The sequence below is a fragment of the Brachypodium distachyon genome, chromosome 1, assembly GCF_000005505.3.
Source record: "Brachypodium distachyon strain Bd21 chromosome 1, Brachypodium_distachyon_v3.0, whole genome shotgun sequence".
NCBI classification, from domain to species: Eukaryota; Viridiplantae; Streptophyta; class Magnoliopsida; order Poales; family Poaceae; genus Brachypodium; species Brachypodium distachyon.
Genome location: NC_016131.3, coordinates 9,437,755 through 9,463,739, shown reverse-complemented (window position 1 = coordinate 9,463,739; position 25,985 = coordinate 9,437,755). Strand labels below are relative to the sequence as shown.

Genomic DNA, 25,985 nt, shown 5'->3' with positions numbered 1-25,985 from the left:
GCTGCCAGTCCCTTGTGCCCATCGATCTTGTCGTACACGATGATCAATGTTGAGGGAGCAAATGCAAAATCCGTGGTAAACTGGTAATGTAGCTACACTAGTCCAACAAGCCAGTTAGTTCAAAGTTTTGGTTAGGACCATTCAAGAAAAAAAATGCTGCTACTTCCATTTCATAATTTTTGTCGAAATATTACACGTATCTAAACACATTTTATGAATAGATACATTCAGGTCAAATTTGAGAAAAGGGGAGTAGAAACAAAACAAGAATTCGGTTGTGCAGCGTGCTGCTCTATTTACCAAGGTTTGTGTGAAGCAATTGAATATCCGAGCGCCAATGTGCTAAGCAATACTCGCTCCGTCCCATATTAAGTGACTTTCTATTACATGTATCTAAATGCCATTTAGACATAGATGCATCCATATTTAAGAAAATTTGAGTCACTTAATATGGGACGAAAGAGTAACTTGTTACGGGAAATCGCATCAGCTTATACTTTTTCTGTCGAAAATATCAGTGTATATCAGATTATACTAATATCCTAGAAGTTCAGTTGCCGTCAAATAGTCTTGTACTCCCTCCGTCCTACTCACTCCGATCCTAAATTGTTGTCAAAATATTACATGTGTCTAAACGGTTTAAGAATAGATACATTCATATTTGAGCAAATTTGAATCTAGAATTTAGGATCAGAAAGTATATATTAAGTGATTTTCTATTACATGTATCTAGACGTTTTAGAGGTATAGATACATTCATATTTAGACAATTTTGAGTCACTTGACGGAGGGAATATATATATGTTGGTCTGGGAGTTAAAGTAGAACATAGACTCAAAGTCTCAAACACAGACAGGTGGATGAGTTTGCTTCTCTACGTAGCCACCAGGGCAAGGTCAGAGGAGTGTCCTGAAATCACGTTTATGTATTTGACCGACATTTTTACTCTGTTTATATTATTTTTACCTCGTCATCTTTACTGAGTTGCTCGCAGGCTCCACATTCAAACACGCTTTCATTAGTCCTAACCCTCCCAAGCCTTTGACCCAAATTTGACACCTCGTCGTCCCCTGCCCCGCACGCAGCATGCGCCCGTATATAAACACGAGCGCGCTCGCACCGCACACAAACGCAGCCGCACAAAAACACTTTCTAAACCAAGCTAAAAGACATGTCGCGTGCCCCCATCCTCCTCCTCGCTCTCCTCCTCTGCGCCGCCGGCGCCGTCGCGGCCGCGGCCAAGACGACCGTGCCCAAGTTCCGCGAGGCGCCGCACTTCACCAACTCGCCCGCGGCACGGTGCCCTCCGCTGCTAGCGTCCTCTGGCGCGGACGCGGCGTGCTCGCCCGACGCGGCGGTGCACGTGGCGATGACGCTGGACGCGTCCTACCTGCGCGGCACCATGGCCGCCGTGCTCTCCGTCCTGCGCCACGCCTCCTGCCCGGAGTCCGTCTACTTCCACTTCCTCGCCTCCTCCTCGTCTGGATCAACGCCCCCGGCCGAGCTCGCGGGCGCCGTCCGGGGCTCGTTCCCGTCGCTGGCGTTCCGGGTGTACCCGTTCGTCGACGAATCCCGCGTGGCGGGGCTCATCTCCGCCTCCGTCCGTGGCGCGCTCGACCGGCCCCTGAACTACGCGCGCTCCTACCTCGCCTCAACCCTCCCCCACTGCGTCCGCCGCGTCGTGTACCTCGACTCGGACGTCATCCTCACCGACGACATCGCGTCCCTCGCGGCCACCCCTCTCCACGCGGACGCAGCGGTCGCAGCACCCGAGTACTGCGGGGCCAACTTCACCGCCTACTTCACGCCGGGGTTCTGGGCGAGCCCTTCGCTGTCGTCCACGTTCCGCGGGCGCGGGCGCCGCGCGTGCTACTTCAACACGGGCGTCATGGTGCTCGACCTCCCCCGGTGGCGGCGCGCCGGGTACACGGCGCAGATCGAGGCGTGGATGGAGCTGCAGAGGCGGGTGGTGCGGATCTACGAGCTCGGCTCGCTGCCGCCGTTCCTGCTGGTGTTCGCGGGCCGGATCGCGGCCGTGGACCACCGGTGGAACCAGCACGGCCTCGGCGGGGACAACTACCGGGGCCTCTGCCGCGGGCTGCACGCAGGGCCGGTGAGCTTGCTGCATTGGAGCGGGAAGGGTAAGCCGTGGGACCGGCTCGACGCGGGCAGGCCGTGCCCGCTCGACGCCGTCTGGGCCAAGTACGACCTGCTCCGGCCGGACGCCGGGATCGAGAGCTTGTGATCCAGATCGCGCTCCACGTTTTTAGGTCGGTTTAATTAGGAGAGGTCTGCTTCCAAAAAAATATAGGAGAGGTCTAGGGGATGGGTTCGTTCTTTTGTTGATGTTGTCATCATCATTTTGACACGCTAGAATGTATGCCAAGTGTACATAATTCTGTGTTTGTTAGACGAACAATAGAAATGGATTAGCTACTTTCTCAAGCACTCGAACAGTTTTGTACTCCCTACTGTGACCAAAATGAGAAGAGCACATCTCAGATCCAAGCTAATCTAATAACAATAGAATGAACACTGGCATAAGCATAACCCACAAGCTAATGCAAGTGCACATAATGTTTTCTACGATGGATAAAAATGAATCCTTTACTCTCTGTTATACACGCAGAGTTCCTCGACAGTTGTACTGTGACAAGGATCAGACACGCGCATCTTAAAGCTAGATCTATTAGCCGAAAAAATCACTAGCATAACTCAATGCAAGTGTACATAATGTTTTTTAGCTTCGCTTTAGTTAATTTTTTAGCGCGTCTTGTCTATCAATTTTTGGTTATATTTTAATGTAGGAGTAAATGACTTTGAGCTAGCTGAAAACGGCGCCCAAAAAGAAAAGTAGCGGAAGCTGATCCGGATACTGTATTGCAACTTGTCCACCCACCGGATCGCTACGCGTAAATAGTGCAATGTTGGTAAAAATCCTACGACGACCGGGCCATGTCGCGCGTAGCGGGTGCATACGGCCGTTCGGCCTGCACTTTTGGTAGCCAGTAGACTTCTTTTTTCTCATTCTCTTTTGCTCTTTTTCCCAATTGCAGTGTCACCTCCACTCGCGAATTATGCCTCATATTTTCCTTTTGCTAGACTGGACTAGGGTGCAGTGGGACCTCTTGCGACCTTGATGTAATAGCGGGATGCACTGCTATTTCGTCTTTTGAAATTCGGTATTGGTCCACATGCTCCGACGGCAACCTTCAAGTAGTACTCCGTACTTTCCATGTGCCCCGTTTGACCGTGTCGGTGGGCAGATGATCGCCGATCGGGGCCGGGTTGGACAATATGGGTGCGTGACGTGCGTCTAATCAGGCAATAGGTGATTTTGATATGACCATCTGTGATATGTGTCCCCAAGGAAAAAAGATAATCAAATTTGTCTTGCATTGTGTTTGTACTCTCTTCCTAAATACTTGTCACTATTTTAGTGCAAATTTGCATTAAATCAGCGGAACGGAGGAATACTCCGACACGATTCTACTTCATAATAGCATGACCTACACTTGATTATGAAGTGCTGCGTATTTTTTCTTCGCAAGCATTTTCAAAACTTCTAAAAATAAGTATTCCAGAAGAAAAGTACTTCTAAATGCAGATCGGGGCACTACGTTGGCAAATACTGAACCCATCTTCCTTCTAAGATATCATAAAGTTTTAAGTTTCTTTAGGTTAACATTTTTTTAAGGACAAATAGCTTCTTCTATTTTAGAATTTTAGGACAGATAGCGTCTTTTTGGCAAAAAGAATTCAGGACAAATAGCTTTTTTTTGAGAAGGTGCAGGACAAATAGCTCGGCGGAAATGCCTGTCGGGCAGCCAAAGCCCACGAAATCGACAGAACCACCAGCCCATCCTACGGGCCTATTTGGCCCAAACCTGGAAACTCTACCGGCCGATTTACCTCACCAGCCCAAAGAGGCCCTAGTCGTCTCTCGCGACAATGCCGCCGCCGCCGCCGCTTAACACGCCGTTATCCTCCTCTCAAAAAAAAAAACACGCCGTTATCCGAGCACACGGTGATCCGCTAAACTCTCCTATTCGCTCAAAAAACAAAAGAAGGTAAACTCTCCTCCACTTGTCTGCTAGAGCCATTGTAATTGTGAGTGATCACCTTTTCTTCAGAGGTGGACGTGTGTGTGATTTACTTCTTGACACTTGAACGAGAGAATATCTCGCGGACAGAAATATCTCGCTCCGGTGCCGCGCGGTGGCCGTCGGGCCGTCGCCGTCGCCGTCGCTTTCGCATTATTTGGCCACCCCCATTCGGCTGTCGTTTCTTCTCCGCTGCGGCGAGGTGTGGCCACCCGTGCTCTATCCTCTCCACTCTTCGCTCCGCGCCTGCCTCGCGGCGATCGCTAACCCCCCTCTATAAAAATCTCTCTCTCGCTCGCTCCTTCCTCAGGTGTGCACTGCCATTCCCGACAACGCCTTCGCCTTCCCACCTCTCGCAGGAGCCGCCGTTTCTCCTCAGGTGAGAGCCCTCCGTCCCCAGATCGAGCTTCTGGTAGCTGATCGTGCTTGCTCTAGGGTTTAGGCCTCATGTTTGTTTTAGATCGGAATTCGTTGGAATTGGTTTCAGACTTCCGGTGTTTGCTCGGTTGTAGTTGCAATTGTGCTACTGTATGAGATTGTGAGCCGGTATGAAACTGCGTATCTGGAATTGGCAGCTCTATTAACATTTGGTCGTCATCTTGTACCGCTGTTCATAATTGTACGCCAACCTAGAGCTTTCATCTTAGTTTGCATGGAGATATTATGCAAAAAAACAAAAGATTTGCATGGAGATACACTGTACTTTTCGGCATTTCCAGTTATAATATTTTTTTGCATGATTCAGTCTATAACAACATGAGGTTTGCAGTCACTAATCTGTACCTTGAACAGGAAATGGCCGCGCTGCAACCCTCATTCTCGTCAACCATGGCTATGAATAATAGCTGCAGCACTATGAAGTTCCCCAAAACTGCACTTTTGCCTTGTTTTGGTGGTATTTCACGTCCTCAAGATGTGCAGGACAGGAATGCTGGCTTCAATTCTTCAAGGCCTAAGGCAGTTTCACTGGCTGATCAGTCAATACAAGAGCCAGCAAAACCCAGGCAAAAGAAACAAACAGTTGATCCTACTGCTCCAGAATTCCTGCCACTCCCATCATTTGAAGAATGCTTTCCTCGGAGCACCAAAGAATGCAGGCATGCCTCTGGTTTTCGTTTCACCTAGCAACTGTACTTGAAGTGCCATCATTCCTATGTTCTGATGTATATTACAGCTCTCTTTTTTTACTGTGGTTACACTCTGCAGTGAAATTGTTCATGAGGAATCAGGTCATGTCCTCAAGGTTCCATTCCGGAGAGTCCATTTGACTGGAGACAATGAGCATTTTGATACATATGACACCAGTGGTCCACAAAACATAAGTCCAAGTCTTGGTAACTCACTGGCCTTATCTCTTTTGCCATACTTTGCCTAGCATCTAGACTGCTTTTACTCAGAAGTCATAACACCTACATCTGCTTATATTCTCATTCTCATTTAGCTATGCTTTTGTGCTAACTTTTCCTTGCTGGAATTGTTCTGATATTCTTCCTTTTATGTATGTAAATAAGTTCATTTATAGTCAAATAGTAGGTTTCAACAGTCGGATGGTATGCAATGCTTGATTTTGGAGTTGAGGGTTGATATCGAACTTGAAAAAGAGTCGAGGGGGCAAAATAGGCTTGTTCCTTTTCATGGTCATATTTCTGATATCCCTTTAGATATTTTCTTGAGAAAACGGAAAAGCATTGGTCTCCTTGTATTGAAAAGGTGGAAGAGTATTTACAGGCCTAGAGAGGTCCAGTACAAACACATGCAAGACACAATTAGTGCACACTCCCTTTAGATATTTACCCGTGGTTACTTAGTTATCTTATTTCATACTGTTCCATTCCTAAGATGCGAAGTTTTCTTAGTTATTGTATTTCATACTGTTCCATTCTTAAGACTAACTAGCTGAATCCCCGTTCTTTTTTAAGGATAAAAGTTAATATAACCCTCGTTAGCACATTGAGTCATCATCGTCAGGCTACGGCTTTTCCTTTTGTCGTCAACTTTTTTGTTAGATATTTTGTTGAGAGGTGGAGGGATGAATGAACTTCGAAATCCAACATCCGTAGTAGTAAAGATTTACCTAATTAAAAAGACAGGAATGTTGGTCGAGCGCAGGGTTGTGGTTGTCGAGGTCTTGGGTTCTCCCACTCTCCTTCAGAAAAATAAATGGTTCCTCCTATCTTTCTCTTTTAAAGTATCCTGGAAGAAAAAAAAAAGGACTGTAAGATGATTAAGTATCCTGGGAAAATTTGGTATATAAGATCCCCCAAAAAGTTAGATATCACTAGGACAGAAATACTGTCCATCTGAAATAAATGAACTGTTTTTGTTGTCCCAAACATGCAATTCAAGACATCTAAGATTGTTTGTTTTAACCATGCATTTAACTTCTTTTACAGGACTCCCAAAGATAAGAAAAGAGTGGATTGACCGGAGGGAGAAATTAGCTAGTCCTCGATACACGCAAATGTACTATGCTAAGCAGGGAATAATAACAGAGGAGATGGTGTACTGTGCCAAACGTGAGAATCTCACTCCTGAATTTGTCCGGTCAGAGGTTGCCCGTGGACGGGCCATTATTCCTTCCAACAAGAGGCACCTGGAATTGGAGCCCATGATTGTTGGAAGAAATTTCCTTGTAAAGGTAAATGCAAACATTGGAAACTCAGCTGTTGTGAGCTCCATTGAGGAGGAAGTCCACAAGCTCCAGTGGGCCACAATGTGGGGAGCAGATACTGTCATGGACCTTTCAACAGGGCGCCATATACATGAGACCCGGGAATGGATTATTCGTAATTCTTCAGTTCCTATTGGAACTGTTCCTATTTACCAAGCACTTGAGAAAGTTAATGGTATTGCTGAAGATCTGAGCTGGGAAGTCTTTAGAGACACTTTAATTGAACAAGCTGAGCAAGGTGTTGATTATTTCACCATCCATGCTGGTGTGTTGCTTCGTTATATCCCTCTTACAGCAAAGAGAATGACTGGCATAGTTTCACGTGGTGGATCTATCCATGCAAAATGGTGCTTAACCTACCACAAGGAGAACTTTGCTTATGAGCATTGGGATGACATTCTTGACATATGCAATCAGTATGATGTAGCATTATCAATTGGCGATGGTTTGAGGCCTGGTTCTATTTATGATGCAAATGATAGTGCTCAGTTTGCAGAACTGCTGACTCAAGGGGAACTAACACGCCGAGCATGGGAGAAAGATGTGCAGGTGAGATACTATGTGTAAAGTTCAGCATACAGAGTTATTCTATTTTTTACAATATCAAAATATTCTAATACATACCTTAGTAGCTTTGTGTTATTTCTTTTCGAATAAATGCATGCAATGGAAGTTCTAATAGGATACCAAGGGTGCATTTGTCCTAATAGAATAGTATGAAAATGCTTATTTGGGACCTAAAAGTATATAAATGAGTTACCACAGGTTCTATCTGAGCCAAATCAGCTCTGAATTGCCCTCTGATGGGTTGGCCGCTGCTACCTAGGTAGGCTGATGGTCCATGTAGGCCTAACTAAAAGGCCGAGGGTCCACTACAGGTCATCGAGCCTAGTGCTCGCCTGTTTGCTGCTGATAAATTTCTCTGCCTTTTAGTTAGCTTATGTAGGTCCTTAGTCTATGTGGCTATGGTCAACCCGGGACACCGGCAAGTAAACTCTAATTTGGTCTGAGTAGGCCTTGTGGTGACACGGAATATGCATTTTTTTTAATACTATTAGGACTTACTTGACATCCCAGAAATAATATTAGGACTTCCATTGCATTTTACTCTTCCCTTTCCAATAAATCAATAACAGGGTGTTCTAAAATTCTATTATGCTATTAACATCTGTTGTAAATTTTACTGACAAGATTTTTAACTATGTTACCCATTCAAAACGTTTAGCTTGGTTTAACATAAGATTAAAAGTGAACATTCCAAATAACTGATAACTAGTAGAAACAAGGTTTTCTTTTGCGCTTCAGTTGAATATGATTACCAGATCGGCAGATTGTATTTTAAACGACTAAATGTAAAGGACACCAGTTTTAATAGGACATACATTAGCTCTTTAACATCTAATCATTTCTGCAAGCATGAATGATGACTCGCTTGTTTTGTAACAGTCCATATTCATTTTGACTGCGATGTGGCTTACCTGAATGAATAAGCTTATCTAGAATAAACGACATGCGAGGAAATGTTAAAGATATGGTATTTCAAACCCATTATTTGTGAATTTGTCTAAATGATGAATCATTTTATAAGCCCTAGTGGCTCAAGAGTTGAAACTTGTAATTGTATTATGTTCTGAATGATAAATTATTTGTCTGCTATGCAATTCAAAAACTGAAACTTGGGAGTTTCTTTCCGATAATTCTCAACTTCTAGGTGATGAATGAAGGTCCAGGGCATATTCCGATGCATAAAATTCCTGAGAACATGGAGAAACAGCTGGAGTGGTGCAATGAAGCACCTTTTTATACATTGGGTCCATTGACAACTGATATCGCACCTGGTTATGATCACATCACCTCAGCCATTGGCGCTGCCAATATTGGGGCTCTTGGAACTGCACTTCTTTGTTATGTAACACCAAAGGAGCACCTTGGGTTGCCTAATCGTGATGATGTTAAGACAGGTGTGATATCCTACAAAATAGCTGCTCATGCTGCTGACTTGGCAAAGCGTCATCCTTATGCACAAGCATGGGATGATGCACTAAGCAAGGCGAGGTTTGAGTTTAGATGGTTGGACCAATTTGCTTTATCGCTTGATCCAGTAACTGCTATGTCTTTCCATGATGAAACATTACCGTCTGATGGCGCCAAAGTAGCACATTTCTGTTCAATGTGTGGTCCCAAGTTCTGTTCGATGAAAATCACAGAAGATATTAGGAAGTATGCTGATGAACATGGTTACGGGACAGTGGAGGAAGCTGTGAGACAAGGAATGAGTGACATGAGTGCTGAATTTTTGGCTGCAAGGAAAACAATTAGTGGTGAACAACATGGTGAAGCTGGAGGGGAAATCTATGTTCCAGAAAGCTATGTAGCTACAAAATAAGGTCAGTTTCTTGTGTATCATGTAATGATTGCCTTACAAGAGATCACACGTGAAACTTTTTCTCTTTTTGAAGATACAGGCTTGTTCAAAAGGCGTGAAAAAAAAGTAGATATCTAGAATTAAACTGACTCTAGTGCCCTATTTTGACTTTTCGATCAGTTTCACATAGATAAGTTACCAATATGTTTGCACTGTCTTACAGCAGCGTTGTCAAGATTGTCCGTATGTAGCATGTTTGTCTGTTTACTAATTATCAGAGTGAATAGATACGAATAGATACTTAACAGACACTCTTGGCTCTTGAGTCTTTCTTTTAACCATGCTGCAAGTCCTGTTAAATCTCAAATAATTCACGATATTAAGCACACGATTAAATTTTGAGCCACATATGTTTTTTCCTCGGATGAATTTCTTAACCATGGACATCCCCTTTCTGACCTCATGAACTTGAACAAATCATAATTACATTGCATGATCTTCTTGCTTGTAGTTCTTCATTTCAGTGTCACAAAACAGGCATCGATTTCCTTGCACGACATGTCAAACTTCTCCAGTATGAGCAAGCTTTTACCTATCTTTCAAAATGCCAGTGTCGAATTAAAAAACAATGTGTTGGAGTGGTTCTAAAGAAGGAAACTTTAGCAGCATGATTTATGTGGTTGAATGATCTATTCATTAATCTGGAACCAACTATATGGCAGAACACTTTGACATCTTATTGTAATTCTATTGAAGTAATAAGTGACATTGTTTTCCCTTTCTTTTGGGATCATCTTTCACTTGTAATTAAGTGCAATTAACAAACCATTAGTGATTAGTGTCATAGACTTGTATTCTTTACCATTGTGAACACGTAAGATTGTGTATCAATGTAATATTTTCTCAGAATTCATAAATAGAAACTTCGTGCAGATCTCCTCAACAGGCATCTGCTACACGTGATGCAGATTTGACGGATAGGCCGTTTGTCAGCAGCACTTCTACCATCCTTTGTTAGGAGGTGGTAAGCAGGATATATGCCTTAATAAAGCTGGTGTTGCTTAGCTTCTTATTTTTGAATGTCATCATGGATTGTAATAAAAGAAAACTCTATATTGTGCTCAGTTTGTTATATTTCCCTTTCCTATCATGTGGGATTGTTAGTGATGAAAGATGCACCAGGGGTGCCTGTATTCTCAACAATCTGAAGGCTCCTAGGCCTGGATTGTTGTGATATGGGCTGAGAAAGTCCCTTTGAACCTGCACAGGATAATGCCTGCGAAGGGAGTGTGCAATTCTATTTTCATGTTTCCCAGGACACACTCAATCCTCTCAACCTTTTGGAAACTGAGGAACCAAAGTTTCCTGATTGTGGTGCTCGTCAACTGGATATGCACGTTTCTTACCCCTGAGGTGACCAGCTTTCACACTGGCATTTCCCCAAGTTGAGAGAATTTATACAGGTATAGCTTCATCATGGTATGTATCAAGTTTAATCATACCTCTGGTCAATTTAGTCAAACTTGAGTATGCCCATGATATCTTGCAAAACATTCACCTTGTCCTATATAATCTTCTTCTACACCTATCTATCTACATATATTGATATTAGAAGTACAGACCAACGTAATCAACACTAAGGTTGGAAATTTTAGGTGCACTTGTCAATTGAGAACAAAAGCACTACAAATTCCATTTGACCAATTGACCTGATCATGACAAAATCTGTCTATTAAGCATTGATTTTGTGGGACTGACTAATCAACTACTCCCTCCGATCCATGATAAGTGTCTGGGATTTAGTGCAAAGTTGTATTAAATCCAAGACACTTATTATGGATCGGAGGGAGTATAATACTCAATACCATAGCTCTTTGTGATTCTTCGCACTGGAATTATCAAATGTGGCATATAGGGACGGATTTAGGGGGGGGGGGGGGCAATTATGCTGCAAGTGGAAATTTACCGGTATTTGAGTGTAACAATTGTAAAAATATTAAGATCTATGTTTAATTGCCCCCTTCAATCGTCAATATTCAATTTTTGGCCCCCTTATAAGCAAATCCTGCCTCCGTCCCTCTGTGGCAAGTGCATCGAATGTCCAATACACTATAAAATTTTCCCCATGAATGGTTGCAAGTTAGTCATTCATGCATGCATTGATGCATAGCTGTCCATGTAAATTGTAAAACTCGGCAGCATTTTGTTAGTTCTGGACTGCTAGACCTGCCTGGTTTATGACCACAAGTCTCCTCCCCAAATTCGGCTGTAATGCTATGGTGTTCCATGAGTTTGTTTTTTACAATTTTGTTCTTAGAAAATTTGGTACGGTCTCTGTCCTTTTTGCTGTTTTGAATTGGAAAAGAGGTTGCAGGACCAAACTTGAGAGTAGCTATGCTTGTCGTACTTGATACTATGCTGATGATTTGTAACTGGTAGAGTGATCCCTTGTGTTTATGGAATATGAAAGTTTCTGGTAATTTCATGTGCATGTGTGTATGCATTGTGTATGTAGAACTGATGTACTCTTGCTAAAATGCAGCACTTCATTACCATGTTTGAAATTCTATTATTGTTGTAGTAAAATGGTCAAAATTCTTACTATTGTTGTGGTGAAATATTACAATTAAACATGAAACAACTGAAGTCTATGGGCATTATAGGATTTTTCCTACCCAAATCTGACAATAAGTTGTGAATCTGGAAGCCGAAAAGAAGGGGACAAGGCAGTTTCTCGGGGTTCTTGTGGCAACAGCTTCTCCGAGAAATTCAACTGTAACTAACTTCTGGAGAAGCTGAAGCTAAAAAGAAGGGGGTCATATAGAAAAATTGTAAAATCATATAAGGTATACCTAAAAATCGTTTTACGGTTTGTGTTAGAAGGAACAGATCCCATAAACTAGTATTGTTTTATGGTAATTGCACGGGGTCAGGCAGATTTGACCGGATTCAGGGTTGGCGGACATTGGTGGACATGTGGTGTAGGTGAGGAGATGAGTTGGATCCTTAAACGGTTGCGAGAGCTCTAGATATACCATTAAATTTTTTTGCAGGATGGACTGTTTAAGGGGGTCTGTTTGAAGCATTTTTCGCACAAAACTCATTGTTTATGAGTCGGGAATATTTTTAGGGATCTGCTAGAGATGCTCTAATATGTGTGGAAATGGGATCAGACTCTTTCGAAACGAGCGGGTCAATGTGTAACACAGCAGCAGGCATCAAGACAAAGAGAGGCTGAATTGCGTGAAACTCTGATCAGGCTAAATCTTCCCCAATTGCTCATTTGGGGTCATGGAAAAAACATAATCAAATGAGGACACCACTACATACGAATACCTAAAAAGAGTCTCTCCTACCACAAGCTACAACTGACAAAACAGGACAGTTCATAAATCTAACTAAATTTCTACTCAACGTACCTGACGTGTGTGTGTGTGTGTGTGAATATGAGCAAGTGGGTGGAGTCATACGCCTCTGAGTCGTCAAACTTTGATGCCAAACCATGATACGGTTTATCTGATTCAATGGTGCTGTTAGAATCTTGCTGTTTTATAGTGGAGTAGTACCGATCAATATAGCCTGTATATGGAATTGGATACACATTATTGACCCTTTTTTTTTCGAGCAACATTATTGACTCTTTCAATATAGTTTGCAGTGTTTCAACAAGTAAGAGATATTATTAAATTATACAAGTATAATGATCCAAGTATTTACAGATGCACGTTGACGTTTAGCAAACTGATAACCAAATGATATTACCGAAAATCAAGTGACTATAACCTGTTTTTTTTTAACCCGCTCGCAAAACTTGCGGCCACACTCCATTTTAAAGCAGAAACGGAGCAGTAAGTTCATACAAACTATTTCTTGAAAGGTAAAAGAAAGGAAAGAAAGACTACTCCCCAAGGAAGTTAGCCTAAAAAAAAGAAAACAAGGGTAAACTGAGGCCGCCCCCGGGCTCAATCCTAACTTCAACCATTTTACAGATAGCAAAAGCTGCAAGCTCGATTTAACAACGCAAGTTATAGCTCGGGACTATAACCTGTTAACCAGGTGATATTGATGCTTCTTATCTTGAGGACCTGGAAGAGGGATCGACATGGGCTGTTATTCAAGATGCTAATGGTGCGTTCGTGGGTGCTACAAACAGCGTGATTTCGGTGGTATATGATCCTACCATGGCTGAAGCTTTGGCCTTGCAGCGTCGTATCCTGTTCGCGCAAAGCTTAGGCTTCTCGAACTTGCTTATAAATTTGGATTGCAGTGAAGTGGTTCAAGAAATGACAAGCGGCAATTGGCCCACGTCGGCGGCATCGGCAATTTATATCGATTGTTTGGAGACCTTGAAGGGGTTTGGCAAAGAGCATTGTCCTAGAGAAGCTAATAGAGTCGCTCATGAGCTAGCTAGAGTCGGTAGGGTCTATCCACCGAGTGTTTGGTTGGATGGTCCTCCTAATTTTGTTTTACCTTTACTCATTGATGATGTGACTCTTGTTTAATCCTTAATAAAGCTAGCCATGATGTCCTTTCCCTAAAGAAAAACCAGGTGATATTTAACATGGTAACCACATGGTCATATCTGGGTAAACAATGATCATAACATGCTAAGTCCTGATGGAAAAAAAAAGTCACCAGAACATAGCAACATGGAATCTAGTTTTGTGGTTCTCACGACGATTGACCTAAAGGTAAAACCGGATCGTCCGGATGGACCGTTTGAGAGATACATGATTTTGAGATTGAAAAGCAAGGAGATATAACTAAACGCTGCATACTAATTAGCCCGGCCACATGTGCTCCATATAGTCCGGTCCAAACTTTTTTTGTATTTTTTAGATTAATTTGATATATGCCATCCTATTACCGCATATTCGAAAAATGTCACTGCAATCTTATCTTTCAAAAAATGCCACTACAAATTCTTCTAAAAGTTGTCATTGTTGTTAATGGTTCAAAAGATGCCAATGCAATGGCATTTTCAAAGGACGAGAATACAGTGCATTTTATGAATATTCAAGAATTACAGTTGCATGTGTCAAATTAACCCGGTTGCCGCCTTAAAACTCTTTCGTTGAGAATTCTACGCCTACTTGGTACTTGTTACACGAGGTGGTGTCCGTGCGGGGCAATCTCAAAGAGGCTTCCTTCTTTCGTCTACGAAGCTTGTTAATTGAAATTATATTGTCATTGACATGTTAGTCAACTGATTGACATAAGTTGATGCAGGCTTCATGCAACCGTCTGAAGTCGCCGGCTCGAGAAATGATATCATTGGTATCTTCTTGGCGGCCCTAGGAGCTGTCATGTTCCATGGAACCACCGGGAGCTATCATGTCCCATGTTGGCCCATAAGAATGTTGTAATGGTTTTTGTCAATTTTTGCTAACTAATCAGACATCAAACTTCTAATTAATGAGATGAGATGGAACTTTGGCCTCTGTTAAAACATGATTTTTCTAGTACTTGATGAAAATGACTAGATAAACATAATTTTGCTCCTTTCTCCAGCACAGTTATTTATCTACTCATCAATTATGTTTTCTGCGTCATTTCATAGAAACTCATCGCGCCAGCATAATCTAGTGAGATGAAGTGTATGTTGGAATTCCGGCCCCTCGTGTGGGCCTGTAATAAAGAATTTTGGCTGTGAACCTAGATGCTTGGCTTTTTGCTTTTCATTGCGTAGAACTTATTAATGGTGGCAGCAGGTTTTTGCCCCATAGTGCTACAGCCGAGCGGTTGTGGCACTATGCGTTTACTGCTGGTGTTCGAATCCGTTTTTCTTGTTGTCATTTCTGCTTCTTGCTGCAAGAGACATTGTTGTTTCCTTTTTTTTAAATGGAAAATGGGAAGGCTCGATTCGAAAATAAATAAAAAATTGTAGAGTTACTAAAAACTGCAATACAATAATAAATGGTGTTTGACTTCTGATGATTTCTTCGCAAAAATAAGTAGTACTTTTGAATACAAATGCAATGATATATTTTTATTTTTTGCAAATATCAGTACTCCCTCCGTTTCATAATTCTTGTCTCAAATTTGCTCAAAAATGGACGTATCTATTCCTAAAAAGCGTCTAGATACATGTAATAATTCGACAAGAATTATGGAACGGAGTGAGTACTTTTGAATACGAATGCAATGGTATGAATTTTACAATACAAATCATAACCATAAACAAGTACTTTTGAATACGAATGCAATGATATAATTTTTTTCCGCAAAATTATATTAATGGATTAAACGCTCGGTCAAAGGAAACAAAATACGTCCTAATTGAAGAAACAGATGGAGTATCTAAACGAGCTCTCAATTATTATGCTTTTATGAGAGAAATTATGAATTTCCTTGGTTTAGCGCTAAGAGTTGTTTGTTTCTAAATTAAGATATCATAGCCTTCTCGTTCTTCATTAAATAGGGTGTCACATCAGCTTTTTGCCTACATGACATGCTTAAGATACGGTACATGGTGGAGCATTGGGAGTGTCCTGAGGGAACTTCAATAGTCAGGTACAATGAGGATAAAAGGTATAAAACAGCAGGGATAGTAACAACTTTTCCAACAATCGACATTATGATTTGTTACCAAGATGTCAGTAGCCAATACATGCAAGTAAAATGTTGGGTGCAGATTGATCAATAACTATGGTGGGCCCCGCTGATATGCCTTTCTTCGTAACAATACAGTTCCAACAACAAACTCAATAGATACTTTGTCTTGGTATTGGTGAAGTGCCCGTTTTTCCCCTCATATACGGTTTCTCTGTTTCTCTCCTTAATTGACTGTCCACGTCATCTTAGTGTTTAGATGTCAGGCTTTAGTACCGGCTTGCAGGGCCCGTTGGAGATGCCCTTAGGCCTCTCCCAGTGGGGGTCTCTTAGCATGCTATCTTAGACACTTTGCTGCCCTTATGCTAGAAACCGTCTCTTCACGTAAATCAATACAAAGTCATTAATCTTCTCTCACAAAGCTACTAAATATCTGTTTCATTATAGAGATGGTCTCTTAACATTTATTATAAACTAAAGGACAACACCTAAGAGACGATGTATTAAGAGCGGTCTTATAGCTAAGACATATTGGAAAGAGAAAGAATAAATATCAAGTTAATGTTGAAAAAACACTAATGCGAACTCAAAATGCTAATACCAAATCAAAACACTAGCACGGAGACAACAAAATGGTTCAACACATATAAAAATTGATGTTAAAATAGAGATAAAGGGATTAATACATAACACACAAATCATGTAATATGAAATTTCTAAAATTTGGAAAAGTGCGTCATAAATTGGAACAAAAGTGAAGAGTTTTACGCACCGAACCAATTCACCAAAAAGTTCAAGCTAATTGAGGAAAGCAACCAACTTATACTTCAACGATTCTCCTCACGTGTGACTCTCACATGTCTCACGTGAAGAGCTTCAATTTATTGCGTCAGTGGGGTCTCAAATTTGACATTTTTTATCCTACGAAAAGTTATGTAATATTCCTTCCGTTCCATAATTCTTGTCGAAATCTTATATGTATCTAGACACTTTTTAGGAATAGATACATTCATTTTTGGACAAATTTGAGACAAGAATTATGAAACGGAGTGAGTACTATGCAAAACCAAAGGTTTCAAAATACCACTCGAATAACCACTGATATTTTGAAATGGATGGTTATTTCAGTGGTATTTTGAAACTTTGGTTTTGCATAGTGATATCTTGTCAATTATTCCTTACGCTTCAACGGAAACAATTACTTCCTCCAACCCATTAAAAATGTCACGCATTTTTTACCCATACAAATTTTGTAAGCGGAGGATATTTTTTACTGACAGGAGGGAGCAGGAAAACATACCCCGAACCGACGCACCTCCCGGATTCTCCTTGATCGAGCCTTGACCATGGTCCTGGCACGACGACACCGATGTTGCATGGCCAATATCGACCCGCCCGGCGCGTTTACATCCCACCCGTCCATCACGCGTGGCCCAATTCTCTGCTACAGCCTGCACATACGCATAGCCATTTTTCCCGTGAAAGCACGCGCCGCGCCCCTTCCGCCCTCTCTCTCTCTCTCTCTCTCTGCACCGCCATCAAATCAACTCCCCGCTTGGCGTTTGCACTTCCTTTCCCTAGAAGCAATCGCCCCCAACCCCAGAGGCCCAGACCATCCATCTGCTTCTAGAGTGCTCTCGAGTTTTCTATGGCGAGGGGGAGGCGTAACCGCGGCGGAGGTGGCGGAGCGGGAGGTGGAGGTAGAAGGGGACGCGGGACGGTGAGCACGGACGATATCCAGCGAGTCGCGGAGACCGTGAGGGAAGCCGCCGCACGCCATGGTATTCAGATTACCGACATGGGTACGTGCGCAAACACGTTTGCTCCGCCATTTTGGGCGAGTTTTTGCTCTACGAGCGTCGATCGAGGTCTCTAATCGCGGCCTGTGTCGTGCGTCCTCTAGGTACCGGCGGCTGGTCGCCGCAGATGCAGTTCCTCTTGGCCTGTGAGGATGGCGACATCGACCGCCTCAAGGGTACGGTAAAGTGCTCCCTGTAATAGCATTGTTAGAACACGCATGGGGTAGTACTAGGGTTTTAGCCGGGGGGTTTCTTAGGCTTTGCGCGCGCACGCTCGTTTGGGGCTTTGGAGTGTGCGCTCGTGTGCCCGTTCCGCTCGAAGAAATTCGCATGTGGGTTTTCAGCTTTGTTTCGGTACACCGCACATCCCCTTCTTAAAAATAGTTACGGATCTTAAAGCAATTTGGTGAGAGGTGTAATTATGTACTTTTACTCCTTGACTAATGGAGTACTCGCAGTAGTAGTAAACAGGTTTAAAATGGATAGCTCTCAAAAAAGGTTTAGAATGGATAACTTAACAGCGGGCCTACCAAGGGCCATGCGAGACCATCATGGAACTAAACCTAACAGTTTCTCTTGGCGGTGCGCTGCTTGCTGATCCAGGACAGCAGAAACTTTTGACGTGCAGCTGTTGCTTGATCTTTCTTGTCAACTGCAATAATTGAATTGATTTATGTTATGCTGATCTGAAAATTTTGTTTCTCCTTGGTTTAATGTCGGTCTAGTGTAATCTAATATATCAAGCCATTGCCTTTTCTGTTGTGAAAATTTGACCGCATCCCATCTATAATAGTGTGCATGGCACATAGTTTGCTCTTTGATTTCTAGTGAAGCCAAAGACTGGTACCAGTTAGGGCTGGATGATTTACCGGAAGCTGTAGCCGTAATTGATTAATCAATATTGGCAATCAATTAGCCAATTATCAGAGTCCGATTTCTCGAGTCTAAAAAGTATATAATGCCAATTATCAGACTTAATTATGCTGAATATTTCCTCCCAGTCAAAAAGACTAAATTACACTTTATTAATAAAGGATTAAGGTTTAATCTCCACCGCTCATTGTTATAAGGGGGTGTACCAGCAAACCTCTTGGGCTTTCTTTTCACTTTTAAATGCCACTTTGTGATGATCTGTTTGCTTTAAATTATTTGATTCTTTTGGAGTCGGTTATTCTTGGTAAAGTTGTATTATGTGCATTGGAAGGTACCGATTACCCTCCATGTCTTGAGGATTTTTTTTCTATTATTATGCCGTGAATTTTGGTAGAAATTGGAATATATGAAGTTTGTGCCTTACGGTGGTTCTTTTGAAATTGGGTATTCAAGTCGTGGTAGACAACATGGATGAGGATGATAGAGAGTCACTTGCCTCTGTGAGGATGGGGGGCTCTGGGCCATTGCATTCAGCAGCAAGCTCGGGTAATGTGGAGATGTGCAAGTATTTGGTGGAGCAACTTGGATTTCATGTTGATTCTGATGCTGATAATCATGACTCTGGTACGTGATTTCCAAGTGATAAATTAAATGCTTTCATGTTTTTGACTAGTTTTGGCTCGTAGGATGCAACAGCTTTGTCAATTATCCATAATTTATTTGATAGGCCTTGCCTTTTTTTTTCTTTCCAAACTAGACCTTCTGTTTTCTTGTACTTTATGATTTCATTGTTTATGGAGTGTGGATATGTTCTAAACTTATTGCTGAAAAATACCAAATTAGCATGCCAACACTGATGGGGCCCTTTACTATAAATCTGACTCTTATCCATCTATCTATATCTGTATCTATGTATACAACTAATGTACTAAAAGCACGACTGATGGCGGATCTGAAAGATTTCAGCCATCCAACTGGCTAAATCCAACGTCCACATTGCTTCAATAATGTATGTTGTCCAACATGTTTTAATCACCCACCATCCATCAATGCTACCGACCCATTAATTATGGAAAGCTAATTAATTACAAATCAATCCATTAGTTTCTTTTCCGATTAAGAAATCAATCCATTAGTTTTACATGTCGTAACTAATGGAAAGTTTTCAATCAATTGTAGAAACACTCATTTAATTACAACCAATCTCATCAATTCAAAATTACTACAGTTACTAGTCATCCATGATGTGGCACATTTTCTTTAGGAGGAACGGTAGGGGTTCTGCCCATTTGCTATACAATAAAATTAATGTTCCACGACAGATTACATGTCCTGTTGAAAATAAACAGAGACATCAATAAACACGTGACAATGACGAGTTGTTAGTGGTAATAGACAGAAAGAAACCTGTAGCATGGTGATACACCGAGTAATACTTAAATATTACTCCGTATCTCTTGTTGTAAGCACCATTGATTCCGTTGTTTTTGTTCTTATTTTTAGAATTTTACTCTTTTCAATTTACACTTATTTACCTTATACAATGTTATGTTGGTTGGAAAGTTATGTCCGTTCATAGACCCTTCTGTTTCATACATTTTCTCATGTCAGTTTATGAAACTCTTTACATCCATTTTCTTACATGTTTTCCTGTGTGTTCCTATGGCATGATGCAAGCAATGCTAGTGATGAAATTTGCTTCTTAACAGTAAGCAGATAGCTGGTATGTGTGTGAATGATAGTTTGTGTTAAGAGTATTAATTTCAGTGCCTTGTTTATACGTGATGATACCATGTCCTAATTTGGGGGAAATCCTGGAACACACACAGTTCCTCTTCTTCCTTTGCTATACAGACAACTCCACTTCCACCTTCTTATGTTGATGTCCCACCCTTAGTTTTCACAATCTCTCGGGGTGTCAACGCTTAACTAAAATGCTTGATTGTAACGCTTTTGGCAGGCGTGACACCTTTGTATTGTGCGGCGATGGAGGGTAAAGTGGTTACTGCAAAGTATTTTCTTGATAAAGGTGCTGATCCTAATAATAAAGACTCTAAAGGCTTGGCACCTCTGCATGAGGCAGCAGCGGCAGGTTCCATTTTTGCACCTTTCTGTATTTCTACTCTCATGCTAAATGATTACTGACTTCTGCTGTATAAAACCACAGTTGGCGTCTTATATTCTATTTTTACCTATTGAAATGCTGTCCAATCTGGTTATGAGGATGACCATCCCTACTTTGTGTCTATGATTGCGATGCCAGCTCAGAACCTCACATGAATTGGGAGAGTGATAGTACATAAGTGTGTGCTATGCTATACAACTTTTATGATATGCCAAAATAAACTCTTCAGAGCCAAAACTTTTTGTCGACCTGTTTGTGTCCTAACAGGACAGATAGATTCAAAACTGCATTGCTGCCTTCTTCTACGTAAAGCATGTCATTTGCACTGGTGGACGTGTGCCTTTAATGGTTTCGCTTAGCACTCACGATGAACGGCATGCACATGATCCATGAAGAGAGATAGCGAGAGGGAGGGAGGTTCTTTCACATTCATATTTGAGTTTTATGGTTTTATGTTATTTTCTTTCTTTCTTTCTTTCTTTCTTTCTTTCTAGGATATGATGCTATAACAAGACTGTTGCTATCGAATGGAGCTGACGTTGATGTGTCGTCTCCGGAAGGGACACCTCTAGTTGTTGCTGCGGCTCATGGGAAGTTCAGTGTTATGAAGATTTTGTTGGAGCACCATGCAGATGTAATTTGTAAATTGATGTTCTTTTACTTGAGCTTACTCCTTTTCTTTTGGCAATAGCAAAGTTCCAATTTGGGATGGCTCAGAAACAATAATTTCATGAGCTGATTTTCTTAGAGATCCTTGGGGAGAGGAACAAACTTCTTTTTGATACACACTGGGTTTTTAGTTCTGCATTTATGCCCGAACCGCATTGGTCATAAGCTAATGGTTTATGGCCAAAGCATACCAAACAGGGTTCAATGTCCTTTGTACATGCTTTCATTTTACTATAGTTATGTTTTCTACATATGTTCGCTGCTTCGACTATTCTCTGTTCATGGTTGTTTTATTATTTTTTTGACCGAAAACTGTAGGAGAGACTCCGTCAGTATGGTTGTTTTATTATTCATCTCTTGTGTTTCTTCTATCTGATACTTGCTCAAAATCATGGCTGGTGGATTGTTAAGGCAGCATATATTGCCTTATATGCTCTGGTAGCCAACTAGCATATGATGGTACCATAGAACATTGCATTTTCCTTTTAGTCATTGTGCCAGTAAAGCCAATTTTGAAATCTTATGGGTGAATTGTTTAGGCACAGGAATTCACACTGGAGATATATTTCCATCTGACAAATTTATAGTGGCACGTGCACTTACGAACTTATCTAGCTCCTTGGATGTATTTATTTGTATCTCTTGAATTCTGTTTCTTTTACATGGGAACTGGAAAGACATTTTTCAAAAACCAAATTGCAGCCAAATAAGGTATCATGGAAGTTTGGTACACCCCTGACTACAACTCTTTATGCCACTTCTGAAAGAATGGATGAACCCACTTGCTTAAAGTGCATGAAACTTCTTGTCAAGGTCTGGTATCCAGTTCGCATTCTTTTGTATTTTCATTGCTGGAGGAAATCTTACGTGAAAACACATTTGGTACCCAGTTCACGTTCATTGTATATTTGTTGATCCTCAGGCTGGTGCTGATGTCAATTGTACAATTCCTGAGACTCCATTGGTGATAGCAACTAGCAGAGGCTTAACTAAATGTGCTGAGTACTTGCTGGAAGTTTGCACAAAGGCCAATGGTCCAGTTAATGATGTGAGTTCCTTAACCTTGATACTTGATGTTCTAACATTGTTGCTGTTCTCGTTCGCACTTGTTGGATAAACTTGCCAGCATCTGTATTTTTTTATTTAATTTCATTTAATGATCTAGGACAATACAACTGACAAGGACAGAAAGGCCCGGCTGAAATCAAGTGGTGCAAAAGCAGTTGAGAGAAAGGACTATGCTACTGCATAAAAATTCTATACTGAGGTATATGTTGTTGTGCAATCATTTTCGATACCATTGCTACTTAAAAGCTGTTACAAAGCACTGTTATCTCCATATAGCTATTTCACCAAGTACTCAACATTAGCTAGAATAGAACACTTAACATGCTGCCTATGTACATGTTCTAAGGGCTGCTGCTTTTTCCACTTCTAAGAATCTTTGCAGTATTGCTTATGGTTTAGAATGCCTTTTGCAAATTGGAGCTGATACGCCTGCGAATGCACAAAGTTCTTGTTGATTTGTATCTTTTCCTAAATATTTACATGATTATTTCTTAAAAACTTTACGTCAATGTTTTAACTTGTTCACAGGGCTGTTTGGTGTCTGATATTCTGATGGGTTTCAGCTATGAACTTTCTACGCTTAGCATTTTAACCTTGGCATTCAGTCACAGGCTAGTTTAGCTTCACTTAAAGTGTACATCAAACATCAGTGTACTCATATGTTTTGAACACACCATACAATAATTAATTTATAAAGGGTGTATACATTCAGGTGCACCTGCTTGGTAGACATGAAGTCACTAACAATGACATCCCAACTCCGATGAAATTGCGAGCATAATTTGGAATCTAATAGAATATGGTGTAGGTAGTGGTGAACCACAAGAACTTAAATTTAGAGCTATGGGTAGGAATCGTAGAAAATAGCTAAAGCGTATCACGCCTTTGAAGCAGAATAATTCTAGTTTGATTCTGGAATATGTGCTTAGTCCTTATGTTTGGCTTGATGCAGGCAATTGAGCTGGATCCTGCCGACGCAGTGCTATATTCAAATAGGAGCCTTTGCCATCTAAAGAGTGATGAAGAACATAATGCTTTGCTTGATGCCAATGCCTGCATAAGTCTGTTGCCTGGGTGGAATAAAGGTTGTTACTACCGGAAAGGAGCTGCCCTCATGTCGCTCCTGGTAAAATGAAAACTTGCTACTCCCTCGGACCCATATTACTTGTCGAAATATTACATGTGTCTAGACGCTTTTTAAACATAGATACATCCATAATTGGGCAAATTTGAGACAAGTAATATGGGTCGGAGGGAGTAGTACAATTTACTAGTCTCCTGCTGATTCCTTTATTCATCACCTCGTAGATAATCTCTGCTTTATGCTTTTGTTCTTAGGAGTACAAAGAGGCATCTGAAGCATTCTTGGCTGGCTTGAAACTGAAACCAGGAAATAAGGAGATGGAGGAAGCGTATCGGTAACATCGGATAACATTTCCTTTTTAGCACAATTTCTCAATACCTTTAACATTAATGATATTATGGACCATGTTTGATGGACCTTAGCGATTGCATGGTGTCAATGTTTTTTTTTATGTGAACCTTTCAATGGTTATCTGGAACCACCATTCTGAATTCATTTCGCTAACACTTTCAGGGCTGCAGTTGAGGCGATGAGGAAGGAACAGTCTGAACCAAGTCTCTACGAACTTGATTAGTGCTCGGGGTGGCCGTGACTGCACACGGTTCCAGTAGAATTCCCTTTCTGTTGTACTATATATCTGGAAAACGCAGCACGCAAGTACTTGTAATAATGGTTTGCATGTTACTCCAAAGAATGCTTTCCTTTTGGTCTCGATATGCAGTATTGTACTGTAGTACTGGTGTGGAGCAAGGCTCGATTTACCGCAAGAGTCCTATGCATGTATGTGCTCTTGAATGCGGTATGGATACGTTCATCTAAGAAAAATGGGGTATCGATACCTTCACTGGTCTGCTAATTTTCATACGAGCATTCCTTTCTCCACGTCTGGGCTTTACGCGGCTTTCGATTCGAGATTTGATGCATACATGGATTTGGTCCCGATTAGACAAGCAATGAATGCGGATCCCGAATAGATGAGCAATGAATGGCAGTACTCTTAACTAGTTACCGAACATGCTCTTGTTAGTTTGGTAGAGAGATTTCAGACGAACAATTAATTGCTTTATTTCCAATCTATAATATTTATAAAGTTGATCTCCACAAAAATGCATTTAATTGTTAATATCACCATTCACATCATGTGTTATAGGCCACAAGTAATTCATTTTGACGGCCCTACAACTCAACCTTTTATCTGTTAAGATTTTTTTTACCTTAACTTAACGTTGTATGTAAATATTTTGCGAAATATAATATATATAAAGTTCCTCACTAAAATGCATTTTGTTTGCAAGCTCCACATGCTAATTGTACACATCATTCACGTCATGTAATGTAGTCCATAAGCAATTTATTTTGGTGGCTCTTACAATTCAACCTTTTATCTCCTAAGACTTTTCACCTTCATGTTGTATGTAAATATTTCACAAAGTATTCATATTTTCATGTATGTATGTATGTATGTAGTTCTTTCTAAGAACTGTGAATATCCAAGTTTTTGTCAAAGTTGTTAATGTTCATGTACATCAAAATTGTTGCTATTTTGTTTGGATGATGAAGTCATTTGGTCATATATTATTCATATTTCTTTTGTATTCGATCATATTATCATCATTTGTCCCTAAAATCATGTTTAGATGTGCAAACAAAATTTTCCGTGGCAACGCGCGGGAAATCACCTGGTTACTAACCTTGTGTCCTCGTCAACGCTCGGGGCCGGGCGGTGCCTGGCCATAATGCTGGCGGACGTGACGACATCCATCCATGCCCACACGGCGTCTGACATGTTCCGCTCTTGTTCCAGAGGAAACTCGAGAAGAACCTGATGAAGAAGAAAACCAGGACGCCAATTTCCTGTCCTACGTGGCACGGTGGCCTACGGCATCGCCGTGGAGCTACTGCATGCTACACGGCAACATCATTTTTTTGAAACTTAAGGCGATCAAGCGTGCAATCTGTCTTCTGTCTGGTTTGTACATGGTCTACGCTTTTAATGAATGGGGACGGTAATTTGGCCAAGAGGTGTGTGTCTTCGGCTCGAGCGCGTGGTCAGGATACACATGAGGCGTAGAGTTGCTTCTCTTCTCTTGGTAGATTACCATGCGATTTTTTATTTGTTCTACTACCTTGATGAGATGTATATACCTTCATGCGTAGAGGTCAAGGGTTGAATTTTTGTGTTTGTATCGCTTGATGCCACATTAAGATGATTGGAGTTTGCATTATTGATTTTAGAAACCTAATCTTACAACATGAACATAGGAGTTGCCATCGCCAAGGGGCTAGATGGTGACAATCTAATCACGTGATAATCGGGGAAAGTGAATGAAAAAGTAAGGTAGCCACTTGGCACCTGATGAGTAGTGAGCCTTCAAGTTTAGAGAGGCACGTCCTGGCTTTACGTTGCCAGGAGGAGTGCCTCACTAAGGAGGGAGGAGGAGCATGGTGCGACGAAGAGAAAGAAGCGAGGTTTGTAGGCAAGTGTGATACCTTTGCTCTCCCTTAAAACCTTCTTGAGCAGGCTAGCTCTTTCAAACTGCTGCAACCGGATTCTGTCATGTGCATTATCAAGGATGAAGCGGCGGCGTGGCGCCTCGCCGGGGCTGGGCTTGGGGAGCTAGTTTCTGGGTCGGATGATGTACCCTAGACTTTTATTTTCCCCCTTCCTCCCCTCCC

At 41.5% G+C, this 25,985-nt stretch overlaps 2 protein-coding genes and 1 pseudogene across 4 annotated transcripts; all 3 read left to right on the top strand.

Moving 5' to 3' along the window:
- The first annotated feature begins 1,141 nt into the window (after positions 1-1,141).
- On the top strand, positions 1,142-2,448 carry LOC100844228 (probable galacturonosyltransferase-like 1). The gene has a single exon (XM_003561264.4). The coding sequence runs from the start codon at positions 1,172-1,174 to the stop codon at positions 2,243-2,245; it is 1,074 nt and encodes a 357-aa protein (XP_003561312.1). The 5' UTR covers positions 1,142-1,171; the 3' UTR covers positions 2,246-2,448.
- Positions 2,449-4,324: 1,876 nt separating this feature from the next.
- Positions 4,325-11,725, top strand: LOC100843013 (phosphomethylpyrimidine synthase, chloroplastic). Of its 3 annotated transcripts, none has more exons than XR_730672.3 (7): positions 4,325-4,482; positions 4,896-5,200; positions 5,310-5,437; positions 6,497-7,323; positions 8,486-9,161; positions 10,073-10,163; positions 10,350-11,725. XR_730672.3 is itself a non-coding variant. In XM_003561262.4 (6 exons), exons 2-5 carry the CDS (start codon positions 4,899-4,901, stop codon positions 9,158-9,160), a joined length of 1,932 nt encoding a protein of 643 aa, XP_003561310.1. In that variant the 5' UTR covers positions 4,325-4,482; positions 4,896-4,898; the 3' UTR covers position 9,161; positions 10,073-10,289. The 3 variants fall into 3 exon arrangements, 1 of the variants encoding a protein (XP_003561310.1); XR_730667.3 differs by having other exon boundaries at positions 10,322-11,725; XM_003561262.4 differs by lacking the exon at positions 10,350-11,725 and having other exon boundaries at positions 10,073-10,289.
- Positions 11,726-17,179: 5,454 nt separating this feature from the next.
- Positions 17,180-24,182, top strand: LOC100830565 (annotated as a pseudogene).
- Positions 24,183-25,985: the final 1,803 nt, after the last annotated feature.